Raw genomic sequence first — 12,974 nt, forward strand, 5'->3', positions numbered from 1 at the left:
TTGTTTTACAGGATTCGCCAACACACTTGGGTAACAAAATCAGATATATAAAAAATGAACCAGATCCAGTTTGAAGCTCCAAGCCTCTAGCTCTTTTGCATCATAGAAAAAATCCAACTAAAATGATTCAAATTGGTCAGATATCCAACCCACACCCATAGCATAAACCCTATGAGCCTGGTGCAATGCATTGGAGCTTGGTCAGACATAGGGCTGTCAACAGGTTGGATGTGAGGTCGGGTACCCGCCCGACCCAAACCAATATTTTTGTGTTTGGCAAAAAAATTTGTAAACCCAAAAAATAATTTAACGGATCTGAGATTTCAGTTTAAAAAATATTGAAAGTAGTTTCAGAAACACCAAGAAGCTCGTATCAAAATGCATATGAAACTCATCCCTCAAAATATTGAAAATCAGCTTTTTTTTTGCAAGTGAAACCAGTACTTAACCTGGTTTCATCTATGTTGGTGACAATAATTGTATCCCTCTCAAACAAGGTAAGACATAAGATAATAGGACCTCTGCAACCCCTTCTTACACCTTCTTGTATGTGTGGATATAGCTTACTTTCATTGAAACCAACACCAGGATTCTCTCACATTCATTCAGGTTGCCTATTGAGATTTGATAAGACATACAAGATACAAGAGATCATGCTCATACTTGCATATACTTTTTATATATCCTTGCAAGAGGCAATAATTACATCATTAGCTTGGGACTGTTCTATGTTTTTTTCTTTTAACTAGTTATTTTATTGCACGTTGCCTATACGTGGTGAGAGGTGATATTTTGATTTTCAATGCTTTTGTTTTTTCTAGCATTTTTTTGTCACGATATATATGATGGTATTATTTTTATAACATAATTGATTTGATGTAATTTTTATAAACTCCTACCATTATCTACCATTATCAAGGAAACCACATACCAAAATCTCGTAGCAATGTTTATTAAAAACTCCTATCAAAATTTTTAGATATACATTTTAATAAAAATGTACCCCAAACTTTGAGGATCTTTCGTACCAGTGCTTGTATCTTGTACCCGTACCCATCTTTGGCAACTATGGTTTTATGAAAAGGATCTCAAATAAAATACAAAGTGCTTACAGATTGGATTTGGACTTATGTGATATGCCCTTTTCAGTTTTCAGATTAAGACTCCCCGATCAGTATTTTCTATTAGTGTGTTTGGATCTGGATCAAAGCCAATCTGTGTGTGCTTTTTCACATGTAAAATAACAGGTTTTCATCCTTTCATACTGGATATATATAATACAAAACACAGATCCAGGTTCAAATCTGGTTCATCAGATCAAGCTTGTATTTGGGTCTGGACTTGAAGTTTCCTCTTTTCTCTTAGCCGATTTAGTGTTTGCAAAATTAACATCAATCCGGATTCAATTCTAAATCATCGGACCTAGTTCGTGATTTGATCCGAATCGAATCCGGATACTGATCGGTCATTATAAAACCGTATCCGATCCATTTGGCACCTCCATGATTCCCGTGGTACAAGGACTGACTTTCATTGTTTCCTGTGGACTTCTCTCTCTCTCTCTCTCTCTCTCTCTCACGAGGCGGCGTGATTGCAAGGTTGGTGCTTTTCCCTTACAGCCAAATTCTGTTTTCCGTCTTAGCTTCGTCTGGCGCCTCCTCTTCTTCTTTGGGTTTCAGTTTCTTTTGGATTTTTACAAGCACAGTTGAAAGCAGTAATAAATCAGTAAATTTTTTGTTGGTAGTGTTCTACTTATTTCCTCATCGAATCTGTATGATTTTGACTGTGATTTGCATATGCTATTTTGTTTTTAGAAGAGATTTGTATATGCTATTTGTTGAGAATTGGTATTTTGAGTGTTTGGGTGTTCTCCTGTTTGGATTTTTCTTGGGTATGGTGTGATGATTTTCTTTTTCTTATTATTTGTAGTGAGTTAAATTGGAACCAAGTTGAATTCAAAGTTGTGCTGTTATTTTTGTGAATTGATGATGACCCAAGTTTAGTTTTTTATGGCTAGACGTGATAAATAAGGTCTGTTTAGTTGTTTCTTGTTGGTTATTGTCTTGTTTAGTTGGATTTTGGGCAGATAACATGCTTCGTTGGTATACCTTGTTGTGGTTGGAAGATCAAAATCTTGACTGCCGATTTTGGAGAGGAAGGGGAGGTTGTGTTTTGTTGTTGTTTGGCATTGATTTTGCTGCTCGGATTGAGTTTTGGTTATAGAAAATGTTCAAATGATTTTGCTTTACTTTTTGCTCCCAAAGATACATGTCTCAATTTAGGTTTTATATGCTTGGAAACACGAATCATAGAAGAATTTGTTGTTTATTCATTTATTCTGAAAGCAGTTTTATTCTTTTTCGTTGAGCTCTGGTGGATCTAAATTGCAGTTTGAGCATAGATGGTTAATGTTCGAATCCCATTTTGTTTGCGCTCTGAGTGGAGCAAAGGGCTTTAGTTGGTGTCCTTTCACCATATATCTGGATATGGAGTTGGTGCTTTCTAGTTAAACGGATGTTGAAATCTTGTCTCAAGTGTTCTTTTGAATTTGAAGGTTCTTTGGCTGCTTTTGTTTATGCAGTTCTGCTCTCCTTTGAAAAGTATTTTGCCTGTTTCTAATTTTTGTATATTTTAGGGCCCTGTTATTGTGACTTTTTATGATTGAAGATTGTTTTAAATAAAATTTTAATTAATTTATGATTTTAGCTCTTGACCTTTTTCTTTTTTTCTTTTCTTTGCATCAGCTCTAAAGTACTTTTGTGCATTTTGAACTTACGGAGCCATACATTAGTAAACATTTAACAGGAACTAGTTTTCAGAAAATATCTTCCCTGGAGTCAAATTCTCTACTGGGACATATTCTCTATGCTATTACATTACTCCTAAGGGTAACTTTGTCGCTTTAAGGAAAATTTAGGGAGCACTGTCACTATAAGAACCTCGAGGTTCTTATGGACTTGAGGAAAATTTAGTCAGAGAGTGGTATATGATAAACTTTTCTTTTACAATTGGCGATTTGGAACATTGGATCTAGATCTATATGTACTGGATTGGCATGTAGGTATTTTTATTTTTTAGAGTGACAAGAAGATATCTGGATAGAAATGTAAGATCCTAGAAGCCATTGAGTGAAACTTTTGCGTATTCATTTCTTACTGATGGGGCTTAAAAAAATATTGGTAAAATCTTTGATTCTATGCATTTTATGTCCAATCAGTTCTTAAGTAGGAGCTGTATCCATCACTATTAAAGCTGTTTGAGCCTGTGTAGGCTTTCTTTTTCTTTTCCTGAATTTCTTTCTTTCTTTCTATAGAGAGGAAAGAAGAGTCTTGCTGATCTATCGTATATTGGTCTGCTAAAAATCATAAGGTCCTGAACAGAATCGTCTTTCCTTTCATGTGTGTGTGCATGCATGCGTGTATATGTGTGTGCTGTTTGCACATGCATGCCTGCATGCGTGTGCTTGTCTTGTGTTTATGTGGCTGTGGTTATTTGTATGTGTATGTTTCTATGCATAGGTTTGCAGATGGATGTGTGTGTGAAACTGCACTAGTGTGGTGGATGTGGATGTTAACAAGTGCACCAACTATTATTACACCTGATGAACGTCAATTGCCATGTTAGTACTTTCATATAACTGAAAAAGGCATTTGAGTAATATAAAACATGATTGCCTTTAATGGTAGGGAACTTTTTTAAGGAGTAATTTTGTGTGTTACAAACTTTATCAAAATACCATTAGGATTGTGAAAACGCTGCCATGACATTTTAGCTGCTGTTCTGTTGTTCATTTAGTTTAGTAGATTTTGTATTGCTTTACTTTATTCATAATCATGATCATGATTTCTCTAGAAATAAAATTAAACTTATATTTTACATCTGAATTGATTAGAAGAGGAATGGACGACCTCTGGAATCTTCTTCATTCAGGATATTGTTCCTTGTTATCTGCTTGCTTTGTTCTAAAAAACAACATTCACCTCATCTTTTGAACAGACCTTGTCCTCAAGGTTGGATGTTTCAGATACATTTGGAACTTATAATTGTATATCATCCTCTGAAGGGAGTTGTGCCGGTTGAACTTATTAGTGCTTGCCCATATGTATATTTTACTTTTTAAGCCTGTAAGTCTTCTGTTTTCCATTGTATCCTAGGGGTAATTCTTTATTTTCCCACCTTCCTTTGTACCATTGTCTTTGTATACTCTTTTACAATCTTCTTTCTCTTAGTGAATGAAATCGCTTTGCAAAATTTCCAAGCTTTTTTCCATTATGTGGAATTTTTTTCCTTTTAAGCATGATCTGGTTTAATTGCCATTATGTTGGATTTGTTGATGTTTAACATTACAGGCTGATTCATCCCCTATATTATTTACTTTTCTTTTGAGAATGCATCTTATATTATACTGATGGCAGGCCTAGCACATATATGTCCTCACTAATACAGTATTTTAAAGAGTTTCCAAGCTTGTCATTTTCCATATACAATTTCCGTGGGAACTAATCACTTCCAGTGCCTAGCATACAATATTCATGTGTTAGGAAATGTAATTGTACTTCATCTTCTAGTGTATGATCCTAAATCTAGATATTAGGTAATCGCAAAGCAAGTGTATAAGGGTGATTTGGTCATTCTATTCTATTGAAGTAATCATTGTATGTGTTTAGAAGTTACATTGTGTGATGTATCATCACGTTAATTAACATGTGGAAGCCATTCAACAAGGGCTAATTTATTGGGATTCCACCTCATGTTTTTGATGTGCTAGGTTAAATTATGAAAATAAGCACTGGGTTCATGTGCATAGTACTCTGAGTTGGCTAAGTTGATTTTGCTTTCAGTCTGTTCTGTCTGTGGTCTGTCAGACTGTCAGCTAGCATTTTTGCTGGTTATGCTAATACAGATGCATGTGAGCCTAGCCAGAGCCTGGGCTGATCGAGCTCGCCTTAGTGCCTTCAGCACATCACTTGTGTTTGGATGAATGGAGTTTGTTTAAGCTTGGAGCTTAGTGAAGTAGAGCCTGGGTCGTTCGAGCTCGATTTTTAGTGCCGGGGGCACCAGGCTTGGGCTCAGCTTGATGCTTGTTTAAGCTCAACTTCAGCCAAGCTTGAGCAGAGCTGAGTCATATTTTTCACAATAAAGAATTGTTTTCTTTGTCTAACAAATTAATATATGAGGACAGGATTTGAACCCTGGCCTCCCTTTCAAAGGAAGAGCAGGGTTACCATTCTAAAGTCCTTTGCTCATGTTAAAATTTATAAATGTGTGTGTGTGTCTGTGTTTGTGTTAAATGAGCTTAAAAGAACACCTTTTTAAGTGAACAATCTTAGAACAAGGCTCAGGCTTGGCTCGTTTAGTAAACATGTGAGCATAAGCTGAGCCCGAGCTTATCACAACAGGCTGGGGTCATCATGCAGCAATATTACAGTGTACACTAGGTCGTCTAAAAGATAGATTGAAGTAAGAAAAGGGAACTTGTGAAACAAAATAAAGGAAATGAAATGTAAACTATAAATATAATAGCCTTTTAATTGATCAATTGCAATCCATAGAGACCAACAAATTGCTATAAAGATTGACTGGGTTAACAGATTATGGGGTAATTTGCTGGGGTCTTCTCTCTCTCTTATATGTTCTTCTTTTATCCTTATATTGTCCTTATTTCTATACTAAGATCATGGAACTGTCTTTTGCAGCAATCATGGATTCCAACAGGGGTCAGGGAGGAATTCAGCTTTTACTTGCTGCAGAGCAAGAAGCTCAGCAGATTGTTAATGTTGCCAGAGCTGGTACATTCACATCTCTGTTTTATCTGCTTAGTGGATGAGTTTCTGTACAATTTTCACTAAATACTTGAGCTTGCTCTGTCCCTAGCAAAAATGGCCAGGCTGAAGCAGGCAAAGGAAGAAGCTGATAAAGAAATTGCTCGGTATCGTGCTCATATGGAAGCTGAATTTCAGAAGAAAATTGCAGAGGTAAATGTTCATTGGATTATGTGCTCCAATTTTTATGTTTTATACCATCATATGCGTGACTCTCTCTCTCTCTCTCTCTCAAATAAACAGAGCAGTGGTGACTCTGGGGCTAATGTGAAGCGCCTTGAACAAGAAACTGAATCAAAGATTCAGAACCTGAAAGAGGAGGCTTCGAGTATATCGCATGATGTGGTTCACATGCTTCTCAGGCAGGTCACAACCGTGAAGAACTAAGAGAATATCCTCAGCAGCTTGTCGTCTTATCATATGTGTGAGCTCTCATTTCTGATGGGATTCTGAATCCTAGCTTTCTTGTCTTTCATATTTCGAATGTCTTTTTTTCGGCTGTATCATCTTTGGAGGTGCTCTTAACTGGCTGTACTGTTTTTTTCTTGTTTAGATGATATAATGAGTTTATCTGATGTCCACATATGATTTTGGGATTCTATATACCAATGTCAACATATGTTCGACACTTCCTTATTTTATGGAAAAATGAAACAAAATAGATGCAAAACCATGACTGTCACGGGCCTATTTCCTTCAATGGGCCAGCGCGGCGCGACGGTCCTTCCTTACCGCCGCAAGCCTACTCGTCAGCTCGCTTGCCGGTCGCGGAAGCTTGTGATCAGAGAGCAAGAGAGAATAGATGAAGAGAAATTGCAATCACAAGAAGCAATCACAACGAGGGTGAACAAAAGAAAGCTCAACGCATTTAATTCATTCACAATTTTGTCCGCAGGCGATTACAGTTCAAGTATACGGGCTGCCCCTTCGGGGTATTGATTCACCTGAACCGGGCAGCTTACATCAGACTCAACAAAAGCAAAACAGACTCTAGCGCAACTGTACACTGTAAGTCGCAAGGGAACATGCTCTCTCCTTCAAATCATGTGTCGTCCTCGGCGCCATCTGTTTCGTGGTAAGCTTTGACTTCAGCCGGGTAGCGGCTATTCATTCGAAATGCAGGCTCCCACGTTGGTTCCGCTGTTTCTTCCCACTGCACCAAGTATTTCTTCGTTTGCCCCAAGTAGTTGACCTTGTGGCGAAGGATCTGACTGAGGTGCTTCTCGGCCCGTTGTGCTGCCGGGGCCCTCTGCATGATGGGAGCGCGTTGTGGCACACTGTGTTCCGGATCTCCATCATCTGGATGAAACTGCTTGAGGTTGCACACGTGGAACACCGGGTGCACCTTGAAGTCTGGGGGCAACTCCAACTTGTATGCCAACTTGCCCACCTTCTTTGTGATGGTGAAGGGTCCCTCATACTTTCTGAGTAGTCTGCGGTGCTGCCCACGGAAGATGCCTGTGCGACCAGGATATAGCTTCACCAACACTTGGTCCCCAACTTGGAACCCTGCGGGCCGACGGTGTTTGTCCGCCCACTTCTTTATTCTCTTTGCCGCTTTGTGTAAGAATGCCTTCGCCAACTCATTCTGCTCGTGCCAATCACGAACAAACTGATAGGCGAAGGATGGCCTTCCCTTTTCTTGTGCGACAAGAGTGTGCGGGGTCAGTGGCTGCTGCCCCGTGGCTATCTCAAACGGGCTGTGGCCTGAAGATTCGCTCTTCTGCAGATTATAACAAAACTGTGCCACATCAATGAGCTTCACCCAATTTTTCTGATTGGCACTAACAAAGTGCCTAAGGTACTGCTCTAGTATCCCGTTGATGCGCTCTGTCTGCCCATCTGTCTGCGGGTGAAAGCTTGTTGAAAACAGCAAATCAGAGCCAAGTAGCCGAAATACTTCACGCCAGAACTTGCCCGTGAAGCGAGCATCGCGATCACTCACAATGCTCTTTGGTATGCCCCAATGCTTCACCACATGCTTTACGAACAACTCTGCAGTCTTCTCTGCATGACACTCATTGGAAGCTGAGATGAAGGTGGCATACTTTGAGAAACGATCCACCACGACCAAAATAGAACTGAGGCCCTCTACCTTTGGTAGACTAACAATAAAGTCCATAGAGATGCTTTCCCAAGGACGTTCTGGAATTGGTAGAGGCTCAAGGAGACCGACAGCCTTCTGGTTTGTCTCCTTATCTTGCTGGCAGATGAGGCATGTCCGCACATACCCCTCAACGTCGTCTCTCATTTGCGGCCAAGAGTAGCCGCGCTCAAGAAGTGCTAAGGTCCGTTCCTGGCCAGGATGGCCAGCCCATAGTGTATCATGGCACTCCTTGAGTAGCTCTCGGCGAAGGCTTCCCCACCGTGGCACAAAGATGCGTCCCCCTTTTGTTACGAGGAGACCATCTTGTACCCAAAATCGTCGAGTCTTCCCTGCCTGCGCCAGAGAAACAAGATGTTGTGCGGTTGAATCCTACTGCGTACCTTCGCGAATGCGGCTCAGCAATGCACCCTCCAAATGCACTTCAGAAGGCTCCGCGCGCGTAGCTGCCAGTTCAGCCCTCCGGCTCAAGGCATCCGCCACAACATTGGTCTTTCCAACCTTGTACTCCAAGGCAAAGTCGAACTCAGCCAAAAACATCTGCCATCGAGCTTGTTTAGGCGTCAACTTCTTCTGCATCTGAAAATAGCTCGTGGCCACATTGTCCGTCTTGACGACGAACTCGGCACCCAAAAGGTAGTGCCGCCAGGTCCTGAGGCAATACACAATGGCGGTCATCTCCCGTTCATGCACTGTGTAACGGCTCTCTGCATCTTTCAGCTTGCGACTCTCATATGCAATCGGATGACCATCTTGCATAATAATTCCGCCAATGGCAAAGTCTGAGGCATCCGTGTGGACTTCGAAGGGTCTCGAATGATCAGGCAGTCGCAGCACTGGCTCCCTCACTAAGGCTTTCTTCAAGCCTTCGAAGGCATCTTGGCACGCTCCTGTACAGAGCCATACCCGATTCTTCTTTAACAAATCAGTGAGGGGCGCAACAATGAGGGAATAACCTTCGATGAAACGCCGATAATAATTTGCCAAGCCGAGGAATGACCGCAATTCTGGCACTTTGCTTGGCGGAACCCATTCCTGGATGGCCCTTATCTTCTGCCCATCCATACGCAGCACACCACGCCCCACAACGTGGCCAAGGAAGCTGATCTCCTCCTTCTCGAAGAGACACTTCTCTCGTTTGACACAGAGGTCATTCTCCTTCAGCACCTGAAACACTGTTCGCAAGTGCCCGACATGTTCCTCCATGTTACTGCTGTAGATCACGATATCATCCAGATAGACTACCACAAACTTGTCTAAGTAAGGGTAAAAGATTTGGTTCATTAAAGTCGTGAACGTGGCTGGAGCATTTGTCAACCCGAATGACATTACTAGAAATTCGTAAGCACCATAGCGGGTGACACAAGTTGTTTTTGGCTCATCACCTTCAGCAATCCTCACCTGCCAGTAACCCGATCGCAGATCTAACTTGGAAAAGATATGGGCACTGCCTAGCTGATCGAACAAGTCCGCTATCAATGACAATGGGTACTTGTTCTTCACCGTGACCTTGTTCAAAGCACGGTAATCCACACATAACCGTTTAGAGCCATCATGTTTCATTTGGAAAAGGATCGGGGCACCAAATGGGGCTTTTGATGGACGAACAATGCCTGCGTCCAACATCTCGTCTAGCTGCCTGCGCAGCTCCTTCAACTCTGCTGACCCCATACGGTATGGAACCATTGCGGGAGGCTTTGCTCCCGGGGTCAACTCAATCTTATGGTCGACCTCGCGTCTTGGCGGAAGACGTTTTGGCAATTCCGGAGGCATCACCCCCTGAAACTCCTCCAATAGAGGGGCTCGGGTCGGCGGCACTGCTGCTTCTACCTTCCCTTCATCTGCACGCACTGCAACTAAGAATGTCTGCTCCCCATGCTTGACACCCTTCTTCAGTTGCATTGCTGATAACACTGAAGACTTGCCTTTCTGCGTAAGGCACTGCACTGTGTGGGACAGGTCTGATCCCATGATCGTCAACGTGTTAAACTTTGGCAGCAGCATCACATTCTGGCTTCGCAGAAACTCCATACCCAAAATCACCTTGAAATCGTCCAGGGGCACCACAGAGAAGTTGGCTTTGCCGACCCAACTCCCCATTTGAGTAGCCACATCTCTTGCTTCACCAAGGATGGGCTTGGCCTCAGAGTTTACTGTTTTGATAGTCCTCTGCTTTGGCCCAGTTTTCAAGCCCAACCGCTCTGCCTCTTCCCGCGAGACAAAGTTGTGTGTGGCCCCGGAGTCTACCATTGCTGAAGTAAACTTTCCATTCATAATGACTTCTACGTACATAAGTTCCTTACTGACCTGCATGTTCTTAGCTGCGCAACTTCTAGCTGCGTTAATCGATCGCATGGCCCCCATCCTTGGTTGCATAGTCTCAGTGTCACTGCATTCAGTATCGCTGCATTCCTCCCGTGCAGCATTGGTTTGCCCGTCGTCCTTTAAAAGGCGCTTTGGGCATTGCCTGACAATATGTCTATCGCCGCAGAACCAACATGTCACAACCGCACCCTTGTTGCTGTTGTTATGCTTTGTGAAGTTCTGCTTCTTTTCGGATTGATGGCGTGTCGACGCCTCACCTTTATCGTTGCGCTGCTCATCCTTCTTGCCTCCGTGGTCAGGCTTCTTCCCAACTTTGGTTGATGGGGTGAAAGGCTTGCGCTGAGTGTCAACTAAGCGCTCTGCCGCCACATATGCATCCTCCAAAATACGGGGGTTACTCTTTTCCACTTCAGCCTGTGCCCATGGCTGAAATCCTACAATGAACCAGTTGAGCATGTCGTCTTCTAGCATGTTAAGTATCTCCAGCATAAGCTTCTGGAACGTTCTGACATAGTCTTGCAACGAACCAGTGTGTTTGAGCTCACGAACCATCCGATAAGCCTGTCTCTGCGCATTTCTTGGCATGAAGTAGTTGCGCAACTCTACTTTGAAGTCATCAAAGGTGTCTATCACACATTGACCCCTCTCCATGTCATTGCGCTTCCGCCTCCACCAAGCGATAGCATCACCATCAAGTAAGGCCGCTGCAACCTTGATCCTCATATCTTCGAGGGTCACATTCTGGATATCAAAGTAGTCTTCTACTTGGAACAAGAAGTTCTCAATGACCTTGCTGTCACGAGAACCATTGAATTTTGCGGGTCTAGGTACATCAATCTTTGATGATCTCTCACCATTTCCGCCATTTAAGGTCACCGTCCGCTGCAACGTACGGTTCCTCAACTCAAGATCGGTCACTGTAGTCGTCAATGAAGTGACCTGCCCCATTAGTAAGTTCACCTGCTCTTGCAGGCTCGCCACCACATCATTCAATCCATTGAATGATTCACATGCGCGTGAAATCGCTTCATCATGCGAAGTCACATCTTCCACCAGCTTGTTAACAATTGCAGCCAACTCTTCTTGGCCCCGAGATGAACCCATCTCCTCAGCTTCGGCAACTGCCTTGCCTTTGGTGTTGCGCAAGTGTTGATAAGGCGTCACGATGTCTTGCTCACAAATCGCAGCCTGTCGGCGTTTCTGTCGACACCGACTCCGGAGTCCCTTTCCCAGCACGAGAACGAGCTCTGGTACCACTTGTCACGGGCCTATTTCCTTCAATGGGCCAGCGCGGCGCGACGGTCCTTCCTTACCGCCGCAAGCCTACTCGTCAGCTCGCTTGCCGGTCGCGAAAGCTTGTGATCAGAGTGCAAGAGAGTAAGAGAGAATAGAGGGAGAGAAATTGCAATCACAAGAAGCAATCACAACGAGGGTGAACAAAAGAAAGCTCAACGCATTTAATTCATTCACAATTTTGCCCGCAGGCGATTACAGTTCAAGTATACGGGCTGTCCCTTCGGGGTATTGATTCACCTGAACCGGGCAGCTTACATCAGACTCAACAAAAGCAAAACAGACTCTAGCGCAACTGTACACGGTAAGTTGCAAGGGAACAATGACAATCCTATCATTTATTGCTTATTTCAGATCCATATGAACAAATATATTGGTTTACCCTTGGTTAAATTTCACTATAAGCACTGAATTGTGGCGTGGAAACCTTTGAATTGATGTATTTTCATCTGCGTCTATGCGAAGATTATAGTTGTTTTTCTGTTCAATTCCATTGAGCTCATCGGTGTGCTTACCTTTCGCTTGCGAGACTGCTGCTTGAAGCCTATAGAATCGCCAGGTTAATGGGTTGTCTATCCCATTATGTGTACAGCACTCTTTTTGAGGTCAGTTCACAAAGGCGGTACTGGACAGTAGAAATGATTTAGTTTTCATGCTTGAAACTGCTTCGTTCTTTGGATCGATGATTAGTTCTATTAATCATCGTAACTGCTTGAAATCCATTGCGAAAAATTCGCCAAATATGAGATCCTCACCGGGAGATGGCTCCTGTGTCACGCTCTCTTGTGCCACCAAGGTTAACTCCATTGATGAACTGAAAAAAAAAAATCATTGGAAAAAAAAGTGAACTCCATGGGAAGTAGTGCATTCTGCAGAAATTGCACCATTTCCATGGGAGCAGACACCGAACTTATATGGACACGATTTTGGGTGAATGGTGTAGATTGTGTAGTTAAAGTTTGATTTCTACATCCTATTGTTATTGAAATACTTTGATGTGCCAATAAAAAGAAAAGAAAAGAAATACTTTGGTGTGGTCTCTTAGGAGAATCCAGAGATGGTCTGGCCTCCATTCAAATGGAGGATCTGATATCCTTTGTTTTAGGCCCAAATCCATCGATTTTAAGTCTGATGGTGGTGGCCCCAAAGGGGTTTGGCGTAGTGGGATTGGGGGCCTAGGCCGCTAGGCAGGTGGTATAGGTTCAAATCCCATAGGTGTCATCCCTTGTGCAAGCCAAAGCGTGGTGACTCTCTTGGGGCAAGGTGTAAGTCCACGGAGTTTTACAGAACAGTGATCGTAAGTACGACAGGCAGAGCCATCACAGCTAGGTCTTTGGTCTTGAGTGCTGTTTCTCGGTGTAAATATAAAAAAAAAAAAAAGTCTGATGGTGGTGGGTTTGGGGATCTCTAGTCAAAAACCCTTAAATTTG

At 42.6% G+C, this 12,974-nt stretch overlaps 1 protein-coding gene across 1 annotated transcript; it reads left to right on the forward strand.

Moving 5' to 3' along the window:
• The first annotated feature begins 1,514 nt into the window (after positions 1-1,514).
• Positions 1,515-6,481, forward strand: LOC149813330 (V-type proton ATPase subunit G 2-like). The gene is made up of 4 exons (XM_089991265.1): positions 1,515-1,598; positions 5,697-5,789; positions 5,875-5,975; positions 6,066-6,481. The coding sequence occupies exons 2-4, from the start codon at positions 5,702-5,704 to the stop codon at positions 6,207-6,209; spliced, it is 333 nt and encodes a 110-aa protein (XP_089847391.1). The 5' UTR covers positions 1,515-1,598; positions 5,697-5,701; the 3' UTR covers positions 6,210-6,481.
• Positions 6,482-12,974: the final 6,493 nt, after the last annotated feature.

Source organism: Nuphar pumila, chromosome 16, assembly GCF_984573655.1.
Source record: "Nuphar pumila chromosome 16, dmNupPumi1.hap1.1, whole genome shotgun sequence".
NCBI lineage: Eukaryota > Viridiplantae > Streptophyta > Magnoliopsida > Nymphaeales > Nymphaeaceae > Nuphar > Nuphar pumila.

Bases quoted from the DNA above. Each gene is read 5' to 3' on its own strand.
- LOC149813330 (XM_089991265.1), top strand. From the start codon at position 5,702: ATGGATTCCAACAGGGGTCAGGGAGGAATTCAGCTTTTACTTGCTGCA. The intron at 5,790-5,874 runs GTACATTCACAT...CTCTGTCCCTAG, and splicing joins TGTTAATGTTGCCAGAGCTG to CAAAAATGGCCAGGCTGAAG. The intron at 5,976-6,065 runs GTAAATGTTCAT...TCAAATAAACAG, and splicing joins TTCAGAAGAAAATTGCAGAG to AGCAGTGGTGACTCTGGGGC.